The sequence below is a fragment of the Bos indicus genome, chromosome X (genome assembly GCF_029378745.1).
Source record: "Bos indicus isolate NIAB-ARS_2022 breed Sahiwal x Tharparkar chromosome X, NIAB-ARS_B.indTharparkar_mat_pri_1.0, whole genome shotgun sequence".
NCBI classification, from domain to species: domain Eukaryota; kingdom Metazoa; phylum Chordata; class Mammalia; order Artiodactyla; family Bovidae; genus Bos; species Bos indicus.
Genome location: NC_091789.1, coordinates 80516747 through 80541801, shown reverse-complemented (window position 1 = coordinate 80541801; position 25055 = coordinate 80516747). Strand labels below are relative to the sequence as shown.

Below are 25055 nucleotides of genomic sequence, written 5' to 3'. Positions count from 1 at the left end.
AAAAATTTCACTCCAGACCAAACAGAAACTAACGTTTTGCTCTGTGAATGGTGACAACCTTGGACAAACACATATACAAACACCTGAATTTATTGATGATGAAACAGAATCTATCTGCTGTATGTTTTAAAAGCACATAGAGCGACTTTCCTGGTAGTCCAGTGGTTAAGATCTGCCTTCAATGCAGGGGACATGGGTTCAATCCCTGGTCCAGGAACTAAGATCCCACATGCTGTGGGGCAACTCAGCCCACATGCCACAACTAGAGAAAAGCCATCATGCTGCAACTATATAGCCCACATGCTCTGGAACTCACATGCCACAAGTGAAGAAAAGCCTACATGCCGCAACAAAAGATATTACATGCCGCAGCTAAGATCCAATATAGTCAAAGATAAAAAAAATAAAGTTTAAATAACAACAATTAAAAAAGCATATGGAAAAGAGTATAAGTTCCTCATAATGTAATCACTCAGAAAATAACCTGTTATTAACATATTTGTGTATTTTAGGCATTTCTGTGTATTTTTATTGTAACACTGGGACATAATATATGCCCTGCTTTGTATTTTGCCCCCCTTTCCCTTCAACATTTGTCAACTTGATACCTAAAAAACCAATTTCATGAGTTTGACTTATAGGTCTTTTATTAATGTGGTTGGATATTTTTTAATAATACACTGGAATTTTATGTATCTTCTTCTTTGGATTTAGTCAAATACATAATATTTTATGAAATAAAAGCTCTTTACAAATTAAGGCATTATTGATATATTCTATATATTTTTTCACTAGTTTGTTCCTTAATTTTATTTTGAGAATATTAGCTTTTTAATGAGAAATATTTTTTGTTTTTATAATATAAACATACCATTTTACACAAATTCAAAATTGCAAAAGAACAACTGATGTGGTAAAATTACCACGAGAGCATTCTTCAGAAAAAGAATGTCTTAAGAAAGAAAAAAACAATAAACTAAGTCTATTTGTTACCTGTTAAGTGATCTAAGTAGTACTGATAGAGTTTGCACTGAATAGGAGTCATTCTCACAGCTAAAACATACTCATGCTTTGGAGGTAAAAACTTTGTTAATGCTGTATAATCTTTCCTCTGTAATTAATAATAAACAGAATGAAAATTAGTTAAATATATGACAGGAATTAACTGCTTTAAGAATCATCACTGCTTGCAACTAAAAAGTGCACACAAATAAAAGGTACCAGACATATAAGAAAACATTTACTTAAATATAATTACCCTCTTTAATCACACAATGATCCCATTTAATTGTAGTTAATGTATTTCATGTGACTACATAGTATGACTCACTGGTAAAAAGATACTGCAACACACCAGGCAGGTTTTAAATTGAAGTGGCCATACTACCAAATGAGCAATTTAGGTTTTCAAATGGTCTCCTCTATACAGAAAAAAAGAAAAGAAAAAAAAGGTGGGGAGGGGATACAGTAGGTAGTGCTAGCAAAAAGAATTGCTTTAATCATACAGTAAAACAGATGAATCAAAGTCCAATGCAGTCTGAGTTATCCTTTGGGTAAAGTGTGCAAACATGCCAGAGGATAACATATAACACCAGGGGGAATGTTTGTCCAATTGAGAAAACAAGCCATGTATAGGCATTCTTAATATAGGAACAAGAAAGAAAGAACACTAATGTGATAGATACAAATAACTACCTAAATCAGAAAAATGCCACCTAGGTAGTAGCAGTAATACAGAAATAAGAGTACCTGCTAGTACCTGTGGGTAACCTGAACAAACAGAATGACTTTACCTTATATAACGGGAGTACAGTCAGTCAAAAGGACAGCCTATCTCATCTGTTATATCCATTAATAGCTGGTGTCTTAAGAAAAATAAAGAACTGAGATCTATTAACTGCTTGCTCAGTCTCTATATCCTTATCTACACATTAACAATGGTTTACTGAAGATCTATGTGTAAAGAACACTATTAGTCCATTAAAGTTATTGTATGTACTTGGAATTAATAAAACTGTTTCTTCAGGATTACTTCTTTCATAATTCATAAGTGCCTTTCCTACAACCATTTCAAACAAATGAGGTTTGGAATACTATATTATAAATTCTGGTGAGCACAGAAATTTCTATCATAATAGCTGTGGTCCTTTTACATATCCCCTATCATAAGGATGAGAAAAATCTAAACATTAACATATAACCATATACAGCTATACATCCAGCAAATGAATTAATCAAGTATGTTCTAAACTTCTCAATGCAATTTTTTTAAAGTTCAATACTAAATAAACTTTGGAAAAGAGTGCAAGAAGATTTAACTGTAAAACTACTGAAAGGAGACAGAAAACACAAAATAATTCAAGTTTAAATTCAGAAAACATTTTGAGATTACAGTATAACAAAGTAACAATATATTATTACTGTGGAATGTACTTGTACCTGAACACATCCAGCTAACATTTCATAGAGAATGTGAGCTCGTTTTTTCATTACTCTGACATCTACCATGGTAGAATCTGCACACTGACCATTTTGGATTGGATTTATAAACCGATTCCTGAATTCCTTAATGGATCCAAGCAAATTTTCTTTGATAAAGTTAACCATGCAATGATCTAAGAAAGAAGATATTAGTTCATTAACAACAGTAACAGCTAAAAGAACTGAGAAAATTTCTCTGACAAAAAGCTCATGTCAAAAATGCCTGCCATGGCAGCATTAGAATTAAGATACAAAGAAAGAACACCAAACTGAGTGTAGACTAAACACTGGTTTATCAGTCTGATCTAGAACTGGATTACCTAAACCAGATGAGAACTTCAAATAAAACCCAATCCAAAATTCTAGACTGTTTAGGAAATTAATGTTTAGGAAAAACAACACCTAGAACATTTTATTCTAACTCACTAGTCTTTATAATACATATTGAGTATAAAACAACTGCTCTGTAATTCTATGACTTTATGATCAGCAAGCATATCTTGTGAAAACAACATAGATACTGAACCAAAATAATAAAATCAATTAATAAGCTACTAGATCAAATTTTGAATTAACTGATTTAGTTCAAGAAGTCCTAAATAATTGCCCTATGCTGTACAGGACCACAACGTGAAACAGGGCAACATTCTATAAATGGGGAAAGAAAAAAGGGGAAAACTGGAACAGACCAAAATAAAGATAAAATATAGATATATAATATAGATAAATATAAAGAAAGATAAAGTGAAACAGTAACCAGTATTACAAATAATAAAACAGAAAACATTAACTATAAAAATACTGAGAATGGAAATAACATAAAAACAACAAAAAAATTTAGAACAGATTACAGTGGAATATTTCAATTTGTTATTTGCTGCATAACTCATGTTCCCTCTTTAGTGTCATCACAAACATATGAAAATGAGGGAAACTCAAAAGTCACTTCTCTGGGTTCACATCATTTATCCTCAGCCTCAGCAAACTGTATCCTGACATGAATTCAACACAACTATCCTCCAATCTCCACCTTCCTAAAACTTTCATTTAGCATAGCATTTCTTTCCAAGCTCCTAACAGTAACTCGTCCAAAACTGGATACATTCTTTTACACATTGACTCACACTCAATTAGGTTATTTTGAAGTGGTGTTCCCGTTAAAATAATTCTCCTCCTTGATCGTATAGAATTCATAGCTTTTGAAACAGCAGATGCTTCATTTTTTAGAATATGGCCTTCATCACAAACAACAAAGTCAGGTCCTAGAAAAACAACATTTAATACATAGTAAAATTAAAAGCACAATCCATTTAAGTTAAACACTTTACAGTGCTGCTCTTATGGAAAGATGCTGTGGAAACAACATCCTGATAAGAACAGTTATATTTTATCTGCTGCTGTATTTGGTTAATGTGGTACTAACAGTATTAATTTTATTAAAGTGCTATTATGATGGTACTTAAGGACCTCTGAATAAGAGTACAATATAAGTTAAAACTACCATTTGAGATCAAGAGTAACTTATATATACTAGAAAAGACAAATTACAAAAGCTACATTCAAAGAAACACTATAGAAATCACAATAGACCAAGTACTACTTCCCATTTGACTTACTTTACAAAACTAGTAGTCATTGCTGGTAAAAAATTTAACTGAGAAAGGACAGCTAAACTGACTGTTACATGGGTATGGAGGTAGGAAGAAAAACCTTGTCCAAGCTACAGATCTCATACCAGAATGGGTAAAGTATCCTATAAACACAAATCGCTTGCAGGTTAATATACACAGCCTTGACATACTCCTTTCCTATATGGAATCAATCTGTTGTTCCATGTCCAGTTCAAACTGTTGCTTCCTGACCTGCATACAGGTTTCTCAAGAGGCAGGTCAGGTGGTCTGGTATTCCATCTCTTTCAGAATTGTCCACAGTTTATTGTGATCCACACAGTCCAAGGTTTTGGTATAGTCAATAAAGCAGAAATAGATATTTTTCTGGAACTCTCTTGCTTCTTCAATGATCCAGTGGATGTTGGCAATTTGATCTCTGGTTCCTCTGCCTTTTCTAAAACCAGCTTAAACATCTTGAAGTCCAGGTTCACGTATTGCTAAAGCCTGGCTTGGAGTTTAAGCATTACTTTACTAGCAAGTGCTGCTGCTGCTACCGCTAAGTTGCTTCAGTTGTGTCCGATTCTGTGCGACCTCATAGACAGAAGCCCACCAGGCTCCGCCATCCCTGGGATTCTCCAGGCAAGAGAACTGGAGTGGGTTGCCATTTCCTTCTCCAATGCATGAAAGTGAAAAGTGAAAGTGAAGTCACTCAGTCCTGTCCGACTCTTAGTGACCCCATGGACTGCAGCCTACCAGGCTCCCCCGTCCACGGGATTTTCCAGGCAAGAGTACTGGAGTGGGGTGCCATTGCCTTCTCCGTACTAGCGTGTGAGATGAGTGTAATTGTGCGGTAGTTTGAGCATTCTTGGGCATTGCCTTTCTTTGGGATTGGAATGAAAACTGACCTGTTCCAGTCCTGTGGCCACTGCTGAGTTTTCCAAATTTGCTGACATATTGAGTGCAGCACTTTCACAGCATCATCTTTCAGGATTTGAAACAGCTCAACTGGAATTTCATCACCTCCACTAGCTTTGTTCATAGTGATGCTTCCTAAGGCCTACTTGACTTCCCATTCCAGGATGTCTGGCTCTAGGTGAGTGATCACACCATCCTGATTATCTGGGTTGTGAAGATCTTTTTTGTATAATTCTTCTGTGTATTCTTGCCACCTCTTCTTAACATCTTCTGCTTCTGTTATACCATTTCTGTCCTTTATCAAGCCTATCTTTGCATGAAATGTTCCCTTGGTATCTCTAATTTTCTTGAAGAGATCTCTAGTCTGTCCCATTCTGTTGTTTTCCTCTATTTCTTTGTATTGATCACTGAGGAAGGCTTTCTTATTGCTCCTTGCTATTCTTTGGAACTCTGCATTCGAATGGGTATATCTTTCCTCTTCTCCTTTGCTTTTCGCTTCCCTTCTTTTCACAGCTATTAGTAAGGCCTCCTCAGATAGCCATTTTGCTTTTTTGCATTTCTTTTTCTTGGGGATGGTCTTGAACCCTGTCTCCTGTACAATGTCACGTACCTCCATCCATAGTTCATCAGGTACTCTGTCTATCAGATCTAGTCCCTTAAATCTATTTCTCACTTCCACTATATAGTCATAAGGGATTGATTTACATCATACCTGAATGGTCTAGTGGTTTTCTCCACTTTCTTCAATTTCAGTCTGAATTTGGCAATAAGTTCATGATCCGAGCCATAGTCAGCTCCCAGTCTTGTTTTTGCTGACTGTATAGAGCTTCTCCATCATTGGCTGCAAAGAATATAATCAATATGATTTCTTTGTTGACCATTTGGGGATGTTCATGTGTAGAGTCTTCTCTTGTGTTGTTGGAAGAGGGTGTTTGCTATGACCAGTGCGTTCTCTTGGCAAAACTCTATTAGCCTTTGCCCTGCTACATTCTGTACTCCAAGGCCAAATTTGCCTGTTACTCCAGGTGTTTCTTGACTTCCTACTTTTGCATTCCAGTCCCCTATAATGAAAAGGACATCTTTTTGGCTGTTAGTTCTAGAAGATCTTGTAGGTCTTCATAGAACTGTTCAATTTCAGCTTCTTCAGCATTACTGGTTGGGGCATAGACTTGGATTACTGTGATATTGAATGGTTTGCCTTGGAAACAAACAGAGATCATTCTGTCATTTTTGAGATTGCATCCAAGTACTGCCTTTTGGACTCTTTTGTTGACCATGATGGCTACTCCATTTCTTCTAAGGTATTCCTGCCCACAGTAGTAGACATAATGGTCACCTGAGTTAAATTCACCCATTCCAGTCCATCTTAGTTCACTCATTTCTAGAATGTCAATGTTCACAATTGCCATCTCCTGTTTGACCACTTCGAATTTGCCTTGATTCATGGACCTAACATTCCACGTTCCTATGCAATATTGCTCTTTACAGTATCGAACCCTGCTTGCATCACCAGTCCCATTCACAACTGGGTGTTGTTTTTGCTTTGGCTGCATCCCTTCATTCTTTCTGGAGTATTTCTCCACTCATCTCCAGTAGCATATTGGGCACCTACCGACCTTTGGAGTTCATCTTTCACTGTCCTATCTTTTTGCCTTCTCATAAGGAATACGTCAAGGCTGTATATTGTCATCCTGCTTATTTAACTTACATGCAGAGTATATCATGAGAAACACTGGGCTGGAGGAAGCATAAGCTGGAATCAAGATTTCCAGGAGAAATATCAATAACCTCAGATATGCAGATGATACCACCCTTATGGCAGAAAGTGAAGAAGAATTAATGAAAGTGCAAAGAGGAGAGTGAAAAAGTTGGCTTAAAGCTCAAAATTCAGAAAACTAAGATCATGGCATCTGGTCCCATCACTTCATGGGAAATAGATGGGGAAACAGTGTAAACAATGGCTGACTTTATTTTTCTGGGCTCCAAAATCACTGCACATGGTGATTGCAGCCATGAAATTAAAAGACTCTTACTCCTTAGAAGGAAAGTTATGACCAACCTAGACAGCATATTCAAAGGCAGAGACATTACTTTGCCATCTAGTCAAGGCTATGGTTTTTCCAGTGGTCATGTATGGATGTGAAAGTTGGACTATAAAGAAAGCTGAGTGCCGAAAAATTGATGCTTTTGAACTGTGGTGTTGGAGAAGACTCTTGAGAGTCCCTTGGACTGCAAGGAGATCCAACCAATCCATCCTAAAGGAGATCAGTCCTGGGTGTTCATTGGAAGGACTGATGTTGAAGCTGAAACTCCAATACCTTGGCTGCCTGATGCGAAGAGCTGACTCATTTAAAAAGACTCTGATGCTGGGAAAGATTGAGGACAGGAAGAGAAGGGGACAACAGAGGATAAGATGCTTGGATGGCATCACCAACTCGATGGACATGGGTTGGGTAGACTCCAGGAGTTGGTGATGGACCGGGAGGCCTGGCATGCTGTAGTTCATGGGGTCGCAAAGAATCGGACACGACTGAGTGACTGAACTGGACTGAGCTAATATACACATAAATTACTTAAACACTGATTTAAACAATAGCAATTGTCAAATTATCCCCTATATTTTAGGCATTACAGAAAATGCATTTTCTACATGATTTCAGAAGTAACTGCTTCAGTATGATTGACCAAATAACACAATTTGCTATTCAATGTTCAGATGGAACTACATGAAGAATAAGATTTATTTTTAAACTAATCAACTTTTTAAAAATGAAAATACGAATCTTGCTTTATATGTAAAAACTTATTATTTATTTTGAATCCTAAAAAGTTTTCTAAATATAAAAATTATCTTTTATACAAGTGATTAAAATGATTTCTACTACCTAATATTACGTGTTCATGAGGGTGTGGTGAAGCAGGTACTGATACATCCCTTGTGGAAGTCTAAGCTAGTATCAACGGGGCTTCCCTGATGGCTCAGATGGTAAAGAATCTGCCTGCAAAGCAGGAGACCTGGGTTCAATCCTTGAGTCAGGAAAATCCCCTGGAGAAGGGAATGGCTACCCACTCCACTATTCTGGCCTGGAGAATTTCATGGACAGAAGAGACTGGTGGGCTATAGTCCATGAGGTTGCAAAGAATTGGACACAACACAGTGACTAACACTTTCACTTTTCACAAACTGTTAATCAAATACTGTGGAAGACAATTTCATAATATCTACTAAAATGTAAAATATGTTGCACCCTTAACCCAAATTTCAGCTTCTGGAAATTTATCCTAAAGCTATACTTCCACAAGTATCATAAGATACATGAAGTATTCTCTGAAGCATTGTTATGGTGGGAAATTGAAACAACTTAAAAGCTTGGTCAAAGGGGTTAATAAAACTATGCTATGATGGAATGTTGCAGAACTTAAAATTAATGATGTACATTTCTTTGCACTATCCTTCAAAGATATGTCAAATGTGTTGTTACTAAACAAAAGGAAGAGAGTTTCAAAATCTATATTATGATCCCATTTTATTTAAATAACCACCTCAAACAGGGTAATTTTTATCTATGTACACATATATGTAGAGAAGTAAAGGATTAACCTGGCCCAAAAAACAGTTTAGCCTTTGCCTCCAGCTCTAGGGCGGTAACCTCTAAATTCCAGGAATGTCTAACTTGATAAAAATTTGTTTACCTAGATGGCTTGGGAAACATTAGAGATAGTGTATGCTAACAAGGTGATTGGGCTGAAGGGAGATCAGCTCTGGGCATCTAGCATCTTCTCAACTTCTGGAGGGACTAGAAACTAAGATGACCCACATGAGTGGTCAACCATATCTATGTGACCAAGCCCAAACTTCAGACACCAAGGCTCGGATGAATACGCCTGCTTGGCAATATTCCATGTGTACTGTCACTATAACACCAGTCTAATCACAAGAAAAACAACAGACACCAGTGAACATCCTACAGGATACTTTAATAACACTCCTCAAGACTGACAAGATAACAGAAAATAAAAGAAAGACTAATAAACTGACATAGACCAGAGAAGAATGTGGAGACATGACAAACGCTATGTGGTACCCAGGATGGGATCCTGGAACAGAAAGTGGATGGTAATATTAAACTGGTAAAATTCAAATATGGTTTAGAGTCTAGTTACTAATATATCAATTTCTTAGTTTTGACAAATCTACCATGGCAATGTAAGATGAACAGTGGGGGATTTGGGTCCAGGATAAATGGGAACTTTCTTTACTGTCATTTCAACTTGTCTGTAAACAAATAAACAAAAATTTCAAAATAATGTTTTTTTAATGTCACTAAATAGCTTACATAGAAAAACAAACATTACTCATTATATTATAAACTTTCATTTCTTTTTAATTTATTTCCTCATGATCAAATTAAACATCTGAAACTTGTTTTAAACTGTTTCAAGGAAACCTTCTGAAAAATATGCTGCAAAACTATTCACTAGCTTATAGCTCTCTGACAACAAAACAACCACAGGATTTTAGACAACTATTTTAGTCATGAGAAAAGGACAAACTTAACATTTACAATAGCAGTTAGTTTGATACATGTTGATTATATCATTACTTTAAAAAAAAAGGCAAAAGAGTACAGACCTTCAGTTATAAAATGAATAAGGTCTGAGGATCTAATGTGTAAACAACATGGTGATAACAAGGTGACTATAGCTGATAACAATGCACTATATAACTGAAATCTGAAAATGAGTAGAGCATAAATGTCATGACCAAAAAGAAAAAGAAAACTACGTGAGATAATGGATGTGTAACACAAAGGGTTTACCCTTTCACAATGTATCAAAAGATTACATGTATCAAAAGATTACATTGTACATTTTAACTGTTACAATTTTACTTCTCAATTAAACCTCAATAAGCTGAAAAAATAAATTAAAAATAAAATTTAAAAGAGGCAAAGCCATGGATTCTATTCAAATGATTCTATTATTCAAATTCAAATTATTCTATTCAAAATAATACTAATATTTTGGCAGTGAAAAATTAGACTTTCTCAACAAACATTTAAAGCCTCAACAGTGTCTTAAAGTAATTAGATATAACAGATAAAGTTTGAAAAGAAAAAAAATATAGAACACAAGTAACTAAATATTGTTGGCTCTGGGACAGTTACAACTTGCTGCTTTTCCAAGTCACAAATAAGGATTAAATATTTGGATCTTGCATCATGAGGATACTGTCAACAGCACTGTAAATATTAACCTTCCACAGTGATGACCCATTTAAAAAAAGGAAAAATGCAGCAATTCTTCTAATGACATAAAGTTGGAAAAGAAATGTAAAGAACTGTTTTCAGAGAATAGAGAGCGCTCTTATGATTGTCTAATATTCAGTCAGAGGAATTTGCAATTGTGACATACCTGGTACATTTTTAATTGCTTATTTATTGAAAACTTCAAATACTTTCAGACTCAGCAAGTGAATTCTGAACATGTGGCAATATTAAGGGTGATTTCATCTTAATGAAATTATACTAAGAAACAAACAGAAAGCAAAAACCTGAATGACAAACAATAACCAGCTTCTTAATAGTTGGTCAATTAGTATTTGTTAAATAAAACATAACCACATTTTTCATTCAACTTGCTTTGTTATCTCAGTGTCTGTCAATATCTTACCTGGATCAACCAAGGCTTTGTTAAATATTTCTTTAAGTTTCCTACTCTTCACATTCCTTCCTTGAGCAAGATTTCTGTACATCTCATAGCCTATGATCATAACACCACCATCTTCTTGCCACCTCTGTAGCATGTAGCTTCTTTCTTGAGGACGTTTCACAGTTGCTAATTCAGAGACCTTTGGTGGGAAAATAAAGATTTTTAAAGGTAGGAATGCATAAGTACTAAATATCCCCATTGAAACATGCATCACTGACAATTAAAAATCTTATTTTTTACTATATGAATTTTATGCAGTCATTTAGATAATAGAAAATATTTTAAATATACCTCAAGCTTCTCATCATCTTTTAATCCCTCCTGCCACTTCTCAAATTCATTCATCCAATTCAAAGCAGTATTAAGAGGACAAACCACTAAAGCTGTGCTGAAATCCAATTTGTCACACAAAAGAACTGTATGAAGAAAACTTACCACCTACAAGAAAACAAATTAAGTTGCCACCTTCATTTAAATATCTTCAAAAAGAAAATAAATTGAGCAAATTTATAATAGTTGGGATTTTTTTTTTTTGCTGTTTAAACAATAAAGCAACCAGGCAAAGGTCACAATTTCCAAACCAGGAAAAGTACAGAGAAAGAGATATAACATGTAAAACGTGGAAATTCAACTAGATGATACATAAGGTCCTTCCAACTCTAAAGCTCCATTATTTTATGATCAGTAATAATAATAATATGAATATAATAAATAATAACCACAGCAAAATAGCTACTAAGTCCCTAGTACCCAGAGAACATTCCTACGATCTTTAGAAAATACCACTTCCCATTTAGAAGAAAATTATATCATAGAGTATTTTTCCACTGCAAAGTGTTCTGACTCACTGAATCTACTGTCTTATGGCTTGGAATTACATATATATACACACATATATATGTATATATGTATACGTGTATATATATATATATATTTTTTCCCACTAATTCCACACCTCTGCTACAATTCCGGCAGTCTTCCTGCAGCTTCCTGCATTCAGAAATGTAGTGTTTTAATAGTGAAAATACATTATATTCTCATTACTACAGGATCACAGACTATTAAAGTCAGGAATCCCCTGGTTAGGACTCTGTGCTTTCACGCCAAGGACATTGGTTCAATCCCTGATAGAGGAACTAAGATCTCAGAAGCCACACAGCACAACAAAAAGAAAGTTGTAAAGGAAGTTCATTTCCACCTCAGAATCTTTGCAGTTTTACTGGCTATGCCTATAATCCCACTGCTTCACTTCATTAGGGTCTCTGTTCAAACATCACTTCCTAAAAGATGCTTTCCCTCTCTATGCATCCTTAACATTATCTGAAAGTACATATTTCTTATTTTATTTGATTAAAATCTCTCTCTCCCACCAGATTATAAGCTTGTTGGGGGAGAAATCTTGTTATTTGCTGCTTTATCTCCAGACCCTACAACCGCATCTGGAACCTAACAGAACATAATATATATTTTTTTAATTCATGAATGCACAAGAACAGAATACCTTCATGTTCTTACCTGTAAAGTCTTACCAAGTCCCATGCAGTGGGCAAGAATGCATCCTGAACCTGGAGATTTCTTTGTTTTTTTTACAGACTCACAGCAGCAATCCCACATAAATTGAACACCTAAAAATGATATCTTTGTTAAGTTCAAATTTAAAGGTGCAAGTTAAAAAAATCTTCCTTCGTAAATACATCAAAAATATAACTAAAACTTCTAAGAAACAGAATTTTTTAAAAAGAGAGAGACAAAAATCTCTTAATGTAAATGAGATTTGTTTTACACACAACCCCCCTACCAACCGCTAAGGTTTATTAGAAAAAATGTTAACATAGGCACACAACAGGGTGACTTTCAGTCCTCTCAGGTATCACAGCAGACCTTTTCTCCATTCCCTGGGATGGTCCAAAGAGATAGATAAATAATCTAATAGAAACTTTATCCAAAGAGAGAATAGATCCCTATCGAATATACTTTCAGGTTTATTGAGTCAATCCAGGGTGGGATTTAATTTATCAGGAGCTAATTTATCATTTCTCCCTTTATTCAACACTAAAAACTGAACAAGAAATGGGCTTGCTACCTAAGGAGTAGGAACTACAGAATTTACTTAATGTATTCATTCACATACACACTCAAAATTGATTTATTGATTCCACTCAGACAAAGCAGAAGATAGGGATAATTGGATATCTTTCCAAAACCAATAAAGGAATATTATTAACAAAAATACTTGAAAAAGCATTTCCTAAAGAAGGCTTTTAGCTAACTGTACCTTTCCCTACCACACCACTGCCCTTAGCTAACCACTGCAGATTAGGTGAAATCCACTTGCTATATATATACCCGTTTGTGAGTGGCACACAATTTCCGTTTCACAAAACTTATTTTCTGTGCAATGTTCAATTTTGTTCTCCCTCATTAGTTTATGCACTCCATAAGGACAGGGATCATATCTGTTATGCTCACCAGTAAATGTAACTCCAGGTCTTAGCAGAATGTGAGGCACACTGGGGCCATCAAATATTGGTAAAATTTAACTAAAAACACTTTAACCATCTAATAGTTTCTTACCATCTACTTGATGTGGTTTCAATTTGATAACCATATTTCTATGAACCTGCACTAAAGGTTCTTTGGTTTCTTCATCTTCATCTAAAACCAACTTCGTTGTTATTGGACACTTAGTCGGTGAAGCATCTTCAATTTCTATCACCTACAAGAAAGGGAATCATAGATAGTTAAGCTCAAAGAAATCTTTTAAGCAACGGTGGAATATGAATCTTACTAAGGGAAGTTTTCCAAAATACAGACATGTCTACTTCCATACTAAAATCCAGTAATTTTTGTTCAGTAAGGCCAGGATGGATCATTAGTTTACACGTTTTCTAAAATAAAAAACCTCTACAAGACTCTGAATCACTGTGGTAATGTTGGTAATTTATTAATAGCTCATCGGTTTTCACCTTGAACACTTTAACACATGATACAAAGAGATGTGAGAAAAGGAGCACTCTAAATTAATCTATGACATCACCATTAAAATCTAAATAGACTGGTTCTATTCTTCTAGAGCTTCCCTGGTGGTTCAGATGGTAAAGCGTCTGCCAGCAATGCGGGAGACCCAGGTTCAATCCCTGGGTTGGGAAGATCTCCTGGAGAAGGAAATGGCAACCCACTGCAGTATTCTAGCCTGGAGAATCCCACAGATGGAGGAGCATGGTAGGCTACAGTCCATGGGGTCGCAAAGAGTCAGATACGACTGAGCGAGCTTCACTCACTTCACATTCTTCTAGAAGACATGTGAAAATGTGCAAGGAAACTTATGGTTACCACAATGACTGGTCATGACTAGTATTTAATTCAGGCAGTAGTGAAGGTAAATACAAATGTTTTACAATGTGAATGAAGACAGTCCAAAACAAGAACTGTCCCACCCAAGATTCCAAAAGGCTCCCACTGAAAACCACTGTAAATATGTGTTGTGAAAGGGAAAAATTTTCAGAAACACTGGTATGAGAACCTCAGGCTCAAAAGCATAAGAATATATAACACCCTTTAATTGCAAAAGAGAAACAATCACCTCCTTTATTACTTGAAAGAAAACTTAAATACATATACATAAATACATGTGTCTGAATATATTTTTTTGCTATCTCATCCCAATGTCTATACATTACATAGTATACTTACGGATTCATGTTGATGTATGGCAAAACCAATACAATATTGTAAAGTAATTAGCCTCTAATTAAAATAAATAAATTTAAATTAAAAAAAAAGAACTGTATAAGCTAGGTACAAGTATTGCCATTTTACAAATTAAAAAAAAAAAACCTGAGAGACTGGGAAGTTAAATAACTTATACAAGGTCATGCAACTCTTAAGTAACACAATACTAGGACTTATACCAAGAGGGTTAGGCTCCAGAATCCATGAACTTAACCACTATGCATTAATACTTTAATAAAGAAAATGCTTATATGAACAGGTTTATGGTTCCATGAAAATCAATAAAGAGTCATGACTTTAAACTATGGACATTATGATGTTTAAGAATAAAATTTTAGGGAGAAGGCAAAGGCAACCCAGTCTAGTACTCTTGCCTGGAAAATCCCATGGACGGAGGAACCTGGTAGGCTGCAGTCCATGGGGTCGCACAGAGTCGGACACGACTGAAGCAACTTAGCAGCATCAGCACACAGTTATAAGCATAATGTAGATGGATCCTAAACTACATATCATGTGTAATTCATAAATGAGATTGTGCTTACATGAAGAAACGATCCTCTTAAGTGCAGAATTAATGGACCTTTAGATATGCAGATGACACCACCCTTATGGCAGAAAGTGAAGAGGAACTAGAAAGCCTCTTGATGAAAGTGAAAGAGGAGAGTGGAAAAGTTGGCTTAAAGCTCAACATTCAGAAAATGAAGATCATGGCATCTGGTCCCATCACTTCATGGCAAATAGATGGGGAAACAGTGTCAGACTTTATTTTTGGAGGCTCCAAAATCACTGCAGATTGTGATTGCAGCCATGAAATTAAAAGACGCTTACTCCTTGGAAGGAAAGTTATGACCAACCTAGATAGCGTATTCAAAAGCAGAGACATTACTTTGCCAACAAAGGTCCATCTAGTCAAGGCTATGGTTTTTCCAGTTGTCATGTATGGATATGAAAGTTGGACTGTGAAGAAAGCTGAGCGCCGAAGAATTGATGCTTTTGAGCTGTGGTGCTGGAGAAGACTCTTGAGAGTGAGTCCCTTGGACTGCAAGGAGATGCAACCAGTCCATTCTAAAGGAGATCAGTCCTGGGTGTTCATTTGAAGGACTGATGCTAAAGCTGAAACTCCAGTACTTTGGCCACCTCAGGTGAAGAGTTGACTCATTGGAAAAGACTCTGATGCTGGGAGGGATTGGGGGCAGGAGGGGAAGGGGACGACAGAGGATGAGATGGCTGGATGGCATCACCGACTCGATGGACATGAGTTTGGTTGAACTCCGAGAGTTGGTGATGGACAGGGGGGCCTGGCGTGCTGCGATTCATGGGGTCACAAAGAGTCGGACACGACTGAGCGACTGAACTGAACTGAACTGAACTGACACAATATCCTTTCTGTGTTGGTGCTTGTATTTAAGACTGTAAATCTCATCAGCTTTTGCACAGTTAATGTCTCTATTAGACTCATTAAAAAAGTATCTTCTATGGTTAATAAAATGTAAAGACTGCACCTGCTATTATGCTAGCTTTCATTCTTACATATTTTCACAGGGAACTTGCTTTAATGAATTTATTTTGAGAAGTTTTAAATCAATTTCTATGTCAGGATTTTACATTAATGTCCAATAGGTGGTTAGATTTGTTCAATGTTAAAATAGGTATTACGGTAACTTCCTCATCAGTTAAATTACTAATTTAAAGTATAACATGTTTTTTATTAAGAGAAACTAACTTATAGAGTAATTTGGCTGAGAACAGACAACTGTTAAGGCCCTTTGTTGTACAGAATGCTGTGCTTTAATAAATCATGATGTTGTAATAGAAAAAAAAAGAAGAAAATTTTAGCTGGTACTTTTTTCCTTATTTAGAACTGTAACTAGGAATGAATGATTACTTGATACTCACTATAGACATTTCCAAACATGAATAGAAGTATACAGAATAGCATAATGAGCCCTATCACCCATTATTCAGCTTCAAAAATTATCAACCTCTGGCCAGTTGTTTCACTGGCAGCCTCTCACTCATTCTCCAACTCCTCTGATCCCATAAATGATTCTGAAGCAAATCCAAGCAAGTATATTAATTCATCTGCAAATGTTTTAGAATGTCTCTTTAAAAGGACATTCTCTCTCTTTAAAATCATAACTACAGTATCATTATTACATGTAAAAATTATTTAAACAAGTCACAAATTTGTAATATATTACCTTGATAAAACTAGAATTATATACAAATCAAGACATGGTAGAGTATAAATAGCACTGGTCATCTAGATCCCAGCTCTATTTCAACAACTTATTTAAACTCTCTTAGCTTCAGTTTGTCCATGTGGAAACTAGGAAAGCTTATAAATAACTCTCATGAGGTAGTTGTGGTGATTAAATGAGGCAAAGAAAACAAAGTATCAGGCACAGACTAAGTATTCAACAAATTTTTATTGTGTTCTACCTTGGATGTATCCCAGCTTCATAGTGCTGTGTCAAAGACATAAGCCAAAATGGAAAATTATCTGAATGTCTTGTCCTGTTTGCAAGGTGTGGTGGGCAGAACCCTAAAATGGCCTCCAAGATTCCAATCCTCTGCTGTAAACATTCTATATTACTCCATTCCCTTGGGGGTGACTGAGATCTGTAACTATAATCATTCCCATAACTGGGCAACTAATCAGTTGATCTGACATAATCAAAAGGGAGATTCCCTTAGATGAGGTGGGCTTAAGCAAGGTAAGCCCTTTAAAAGATTGATGAGTAAGAGATGTTCTCTTACTGGTCTCCAAGACAAGCAAACTGCCACACTATAGAGAAGTCTACAATACTTAAGAACCTCATTGCCAGAATCACAAGGAACTTAATTCCGTCAACATGTGAGCTAGAAAAAAGCACAAAGTCTTAGATGAAAATTGCAGCTCTGGCGAACATCTTCAATTTCAACTTAGTGAGAAACTGAGCAGAAGACCCAGCAGAGTCAGGCTCAGCTAAGCCACTCTCAAATTCCTGATTTATCGAACTGTGAGATAATAACTTTGCTTTGTTTTTAGCTAAGCCTGATAGTTTTTTTTTTTTTTTTAATGCACAGTAGAAAACTAATATATAAGGCTTTAACTAAGACTTCTGAACCATATGTTCATAAGTGATATGGATGACATTTTAGCTATTAAGCACAATCTTTGGGATTAGAGATGAATGAATCTTCAACCTGAATGGAGAAGATAATTTACAAAGAAATGGTCTACTTATCTGTGACTAAGTACATGTGTTTATGCACTAAAGGTACAACTTAAGGAAAGTTTATTTAACTAATAATAGACAGAAAGGAATGAAATGAGAGAATTTAGGAGAAATAAATTAAGCTATAGTAAAGAATAAATAAGGACATGCATCCCATGTCTGAATTGAAAAAGGAAAAGAAAACATGAATACAAAATCATTTAGGCAACACACTGAAAAGGCTGAGCCCCACTTCTTCTGATGGAGATTAAGTACGATGATGCATGATGGAGTATTAGGGACCAAATCTGTCCTCCTGTTGTAATCAATTAGAAAAGTAGACAAAACATATGAAACAAACATATGACTTTGGATTATAGGAACCAACAGGACACCGATACCTGAGAGAAGAAAAATCAATGAGGGCCCTAATCCCTCTTGATTGCTACCAGAAGGTACATTTCAGAATTTAAGATAACTCAAGCAGAACTCTGGAGTTGTGCTGAGTTGGGGAAACAGAGGTCAAGCTCAGAGAGCTGGAAAAAATACAGAGAAATCACAGAGAGAAAAAAGCTATAAAAAAAGACCTCCAGAAATCAAAATGGGAGTCACTTTAGTCTTGAGTATTACAATGCACATGAAGAATGAAATTCCACAAAGCCAGACAAAGTGTGACCAAAAAGTCATGAAGCAAATAGTCCCCAGTGATCATATAGGTCTGGAAGGCATTCAGTTTTAAACAAGGTAGAATATGATCTTCATACTAACTCAGGGCATTCAGTAGAGAAAAGACAAAGGCCATACATTAGCAGTGGGGCAAAACCATTCATAAACTACAGGGACACACCTTAAGAGTTTTTTTTTTGAAATATCAAAATAATTTAACTGGGGACTTCGCTACTGCTACAGGGGTTAAGAATGCACCTGCCAATGCAGGGACAGGGGTTCCATCCCTGATCTGGAAAGATCCTACATGTTATGTATAGAGCAACTAAACCTGTGCACCACAACTACTGAGCCCATGCTCTAGGGCCCTTGTGCTGCAACTACTGAGCCCACAAGCTGCAACTACTGAAGGCTGTGAGCCTAAAACTCGTGCTCTGCAACAAGAGAAGCCACGGCAATAAGAAGCCCACACACCACAACTAGAGAGTAGCCCCTGCTCACTACAACTAGAGAAAGCCCACACAGAGCAGTGAAGAACCAGCACAGCCAAAAATCAAAAAGAATAATTAAACTGAACTAATAAGTACCTTAAATATCTATACAGAACAATGCCAGCACTCTCCCATAGAATACAACATACACTCAACAATACCTGATTTACAAGGTCTAGTTTTTAATAGGAGAAGGTAATGGCAACCCACTCCAGTACTCTTGCCTGGAAAATCCCATGGACAGAGGAGCCTGGTGGGCCGCAGTCCATGGGGTCACGAAGGTCAGACACGACTGAGCAACTTCACTTTCACTTTTCACTTTCATGCATTAGAGAAGGAAATGGCAACCCACTCCAGTGTTCTTGCCTGGAGAATCCCAGGGATGGCGGAGCCTGGTGGGATGCTGTCTATGGGGTTGCACAGAGTTGGACATAACTGAATAGACTTAGCAGCAGCAGCAGTTTTTAATAAAACATTATTAGATACATCAAGAAAGAAAACTATGAACAATAATCAACAGAAAAATCACTTAACAAAAATGGTAAGAAGTGACAGAGATGTTCAAATTGGCAGACAAGCACAATAAAGCAGATGTAAAATGTGTTCCAATACTGAAAGGAAGATGTGAACACAGTGGGAAAAGAAATACAAGCTATAAGAAAGATCCAAATGTAATTTCTATGTAATAAAAATATAAAAAATAAATATTTAATATGAAAAACTCACTGAATGAGATTAGCATCATACTGGAAAAGAAGAAAAGATCTTGCTTGAAGACAAAGCAAGAGGAACTACCTAAAATGAAATGGCGGGGGGAGGGGGCAGGGGGAGGAATTGAAGAAACTAGTGGGAAAATGCTCAGCAATCTAATACATATGTAATTAGAGTCTCATATAGGAAAAGAACAGAAAACCTTGTCTGAAGAAATAATGGTCAAAACTTTCAAAAATTTTGATAGAAACTGTAAGTCCACAGAACCAGCAAGTTAAAGGAGCACCAGCCAGGATAAAAACTAAGAAAATCACAGCCATCAATTCCTGAAAGTCGGTGATAAATAGATAAATTTTCACAAACCATTAAAACATCAAATCATTTTAAAAAAGAAAAAAAGACACATTACATACACATGGGTGGGTTGAGGGGCAAAAATAAAGACAAGAAACAACATGTCATGAAGAAGCAACATCAAGAAAAAGCTAATAACTTAGAATTCTATACCCATGGATTATAACATTCAAACACTAAGGGAAAAGTAAGATGTCAGCAAAATGACAAGAAACAAGCTCTAAGCTCCTGTTTTCACACAGAAATATAAAAACAAATGAAAAATGAAAAAACTTTAAAAATCAGAAACTGTTTGAACCAACTTTGTCAGAGTTCTGGAAAACAGTCAAAGGTTTATAGCAAACAAGTAAATGACCAGTCAAGAAAAGGCCATTTTCAAAGTGGTAGTAAAGTTTTATAGTATCTTTACTTGCTCTTAACCCACTACCTCTTAGTGAAGTGATAGTCTTATTCTTGAAGCAGCAATAGCCTTGTGGACAGTTTCTTCCCTCAAACCAGAGAGAGTACAGTATAAATTATTTGCTAGTTATTGTGTACAGCTATTCTAACCTGCCAGAGGAATGAAGGAATGACATAAAATTCTTACTACTATTTCACCTAACTTAAATTCTAATGGGAGAAACAAAAGGAAATGCTTAAAGAGAAAAAAATAGTTACAAGGCAACTGTAAACCCACAGATGCCAGGGCCAAGACATTATACACGGAGAAATACAACTGACCATCTAAGGCCCAGAAAAGAAGCTAGGTAAGACTCCTGGAATTTAGGGCATTTGAAACTAGCAAAACATATAGAATAATTTAAAAAGCCATGTTTCCCTGGAAAAAAAAAAAAAAAAACACTGAGCAAACCTCAAGTTTTACCTTCAGAGGGATCCTTGGCTTAACTGTAAGCCTAGTTAAGTACTAGAGAAGTATTCCAGTACAGAGCTAATTTAAAAAGACTGAGAAGAAATCAGCATTCAAGGAAATCTCCCTCAAAACATTAACAGAACACTAGAGAAAGGAAAAGAGCATTAAGTAATGATGTACAACAATAAACAAACTTTGTAAAAATAAATGAGGAGAGTCTCATAACAATCAGACAGTAACAACTAAAGAAAAAAACACAAAAAATCCTTGGAAAGGGAGAAAACTTAACTTCCAGAGTTATCACATTATAATAGCTAAACCCCCAATGGCAATAAAAAAAAAAAAAAACCCACAAACCAAACAATGAAACAGGAAAACATGGGCAATTCAAAAGAAGAAATTAAAATAACAGAAAACATCCCTAAGAGGTCCTCAACAACGGACTCATTACACAAAGCAAAACTGGGCACAATCTAAAAAACATCAAGAAAAGATACAAAATGGGGAATATCAACAAAGAAGTAGAAATTACAAACAAGAACCAAACAGAAAATCTGGAACTGAAAAAGAAAAAAGTGAAATAACTTTAAAAACAATTCAGATATGAGCAGGAAGAAGAATCATTGAACATGAAGGTGTCAACTGAAATTATCAAGTCTAAGTAGCAGAAAGGAAACAGAATTAAGAAAAGAGAGAGACCAAGTGACTTGTGGGATATCATCAAGCAGACCAATACGCATATTATGAGAGTCAAAGGAGAAGAAAAATACAGGCAAAAGGTTATTTGAGGAAATAATGGCCAAAACTTCCAAATTTGGGGTAGCCTGAGTAAAGACCAGGAGCTACAAATCCAAGAAGCACAACAAACTTGAACTGAGATAAACTAAGAGACTCAGACTAACCACATTATAGTTACACCTTCACAGTACAAAGACAGAAAGAATCTTGAAAGTATCAAGAGAGAAGTGATCTATCACAACAGGGATCATCAATAACATTATCAGTTTATTTCTCATCAGAAACTTGAAGATCAAAAGGCAGTGCAATGATATATTTTAAACTACTGAAATAAAGTAACTGTCACCTGAGAATTTTATATTAAACAAAAGTATCATTCAAAATAGAGGGAGAAACTAATACATTCTTAAACCAAGACAGTTCATTAAAAATAGACCTACACAACAAAATTTGCTAAAGTGAAGCCTTTGGGCTGAAATGAAAGAATACTGAAAGATGGATAAAGAACTATCCATATGTATGGAAAACACACACGGCCAAAGTTGGTTTGTAATTCCAAGTTTACTTTCTATAGAATTTAAAAGACAAACCATAAAAAGTAACTATATGTTACTGGGGCATAAAATATATAAAAACAAAATGTGCAACACGAATTATATGCAAGGGGAAATGGGGCTGTATAATACATTTACAATATTTTTCTACGTGATTAAAGTTAAGTTCATTAAATTCAAACTATAACATTATGACTTTAGGAGGTTACATCTAATCCCATGTTAACTACAAAGAAAATATCTATAAATTACCAAGAAGATATAACAATCATAAAGATAAATATACCAAAATCAGAGTCCCAAATTATATGAAGCAAACACTGACAGAATTGAAAGGAGAAATAATAGACTGTTCTACAAAAATAGTTTGGAGACATAATACCCTACTTTCAGTAATAAATAGAATAAGCCAACTGAAGATGGAAACACAGAACTTGAACAACAATGTCGACCAGTAAGTCCTATCAAAGAGACCACTTCATTCAACAACAGCAGAGTACAAATTTTCTCAACTTCATGTAACACTTCTTAAGGACAGACCACATGATAGGGCACAAAACAAGCCTTAATAAATTTTAAAACATCAAAAACATAAAATTAACAATACTTCAAATAAAATAAAATAAAATGAAAAAGCTTATCAACTTATTAAAAAATTAAATAAAAATTTAAAATCTCCAATCACAACAGAATGAAACTAGAAATCAGTAACAGAAGGACAATGGGAAAAACGCAAATATGCATCATTTAAAAATGACACTCTTAAATAACAAAAAGGTCAAATAAGAAATTACAAGAGACATTAGAAAACACCTTCAAATTAAAATAAAAATAGAATACTAAAGCTTGTGGAATTCAGGGATTAGAAAAGAAGTAAAATTCTCACTGTTTTGAGATGATATTATACTATAAATAGAAAACCATAAAGATGCTATCAGAAAATTACTAAAGCTAACCAGTGAATTTAGTAAGTTGCAGGATACAAATGAATACATAGAAATCTCTTTCATTCCTATACACTAACAATGAAAACTCAGAAAGACATTAAGGAAACAATCCCATTCACCACTGAAACAAAAAGATAAAATACCTAGGAATGAACGTACTTAAGGAAAAAAGGGGCAGTATTGTTGTTGTTGTTGTTATTGTTCAGGGGTAAACTGGGTCCTAATTGTTGCAACGCCATGGACTGCAGCATGCCAGGCTGCTCTGCCATCACTATCTCCCAAATTAATGTCCATTGAGTTGGTGACAATATCTAAACATCTCATACTCTGCTGCCCCCTGCTCCTTTTGCTTTCAATCTTTCTGTTCATCAGGGTCTTATCCAATAAATCAGCTCTTTGCACCAGGTGGCCAAAGTACTGAATCTTCAGATTTAGCATCAATCCTTCCAATGAATATTCAGGGTTGATTTCCTTTTGGATTGACTGGGTTGATCTTCCTGCTGTACAAGGAATTTCAAGAATCTTTTCCAACACCACAATGTGAAAGCATCAATTCTTCAGTGCGCAGCCTTATTTATGGTCCAGCCCTCACATCTATAATTGACTACTGGAAAATAATAGCTTTTATTGATGGACCTTTATTGTCAAAGTGATATCTCTGATTTTTAATACTCTGTCTAGATTTGTCACAGCTTTCCTTCCAAGGAGCAAGCATCTTTTAATTTCATGGCTACAGTCACTGGCGGCAGTGATTTTGAAGCCCCCCAAAATAAAATCTGTCCTAATTTCACTTTTTCCCCTTCTATTTGCCATGAAGTGAGGGGACTACAGGCCATAATCTTAGTTTTTTTAATGTTGAGTTTTAAGCCAGCTTTTTCATGCTCTTGTTTCACCCTCATCAAGAGGCTCTTTAGGTCCTCTTCACTTTCTGTCATTACAGTGGTATCATCTGCATATCTGAGGTTGTTGATGTTCCTCCTGGCAATCTTGATTCTAGCTCCTGATTCATCCAGCCCAGGATTTCTCATGAGGTAACTCTGTAGAGAAGTTAAATAAGCAGGGTGACAATATACATCCTTCTCATACTCCTTTCCCAATTTTGAACCTGTTTGTTGCTCCACATCTGGTTCTAACTTGGTTTCTTACCTGCATACAGGTTTCTCAGGAGATAAGTAAGGTGGTCTGGTATTCCCATCTCTTTAAGAATTTTCCAGACTTTGTTGTGATCCACATAGTGAAAGGCTTCAGTATAGTCAATGAGGCAGATGTTTTTCTGGAATTTCCTTCCTTTCAAACAAATGCTGGCAATTTGATCTCTGCTTCCTCTGCCTCTTCTAAACCCAGCTTGTACATATGGAAGTTCTTAATTCACATACTGTTGAAGCCTAGCTTGAAGGATTCTGAGTATAAACTTACTAGCATGTGAAATGACAGCAATTGTATGGTAGTTTGGACATTCCATGGCATTGCCATTCTTTGGGACTGGAAAGAAAACTGACCTTTTCTTGTCCTGTGGCCACTGCTAAGTTTTCCAAATTTGCCAGCATACCGAGTACAGCACTTTAACAGCATAATCTTTTATGATTTGAAATAACTCAGCTGGAAATCCATCACCTCCAATAGCTTTGCTCATAGTAATTCTTCCTAAGGCCCATCTGACTTCGCACTTAAGGATATCTAGCGCTAGGTGAGTGATTACACCATTGTGGTTATCCAGGTCATTAATACCATTTTTGTATATATCTGTGTACTCCAGCCACCTCTACTTAATCTCTTCAGCTTCTGTCAGGTCACCATTTCCGTCCTTTATCGTACCCATCCTTCCATGAAATGTTCCATTGATGTTTCCAATTTCCTTGAAGAGACCTCTAGTCTTTTACATTCTATTGTTTTCCTCTATTTCTGTGTATTGTTCATTTAAGATCTTATCTCTCCTTGCTAGTCTCCGGAACTCTGCATTCAGTTGGGTATATCTTCTCCTTTCTTCCTTGCCTTTCACTTCTCTTCTTTCCTCAGCAATTTCTAAAGCCTCCTTAGACAAACGCTTTGCTTTCTTGGCACTGCCTACTGTACAAAATTATGAACCTAAAACCA

General features: G+C 35.8%; 1 protein-coding gene across 7 annotated transcripts in view; it reads right to left on the bottom strand.

Moving 5' to 3' along the window:
• ATRX (ATRX chromatin remodeler) overlaps nucleotides 1-25055 on the bottom strand; it is a 285985-nt gene that overhangs the window by 99443 nt on the left and 161487 nt on the right. For all 7 annotated transcript variants that reach the window (XM_019955726.2, XM_019955722.2, XM_019955724.2 and 4 more), the window contains 7 exons: nucleotides 13293-13434; nucleotides 12234-12343; nucleotides 11010-11156; nucleotides 10680-10857; nucleotides 3606-3743; nucleotides 2440-2615; nucleotides 994-1111 (listed from right to left, as the gene is read on the bottom strand). In XM_019955726.2, coding sequence (XP_019811285.1) covers nucleotides 994-1111; nucleotides 2440-2615; nucleotides 3606-3743; nucleotides 10680-10857; nucleotides 11010-11156; nucleotides 12234-12343; nucleotides 13293-13434 — 1009 coding nt within the window. The remainder of the gene's footprint in view (nucleotides 1-993; nucleotides 1112-2439; nucleotides 2616-3605; nucleotides 3744-10679; nucleotides 10858-11009; nucleotides 11157-12233; nucleotides 12344-13292; nucleotides 13435-25055) is intronic.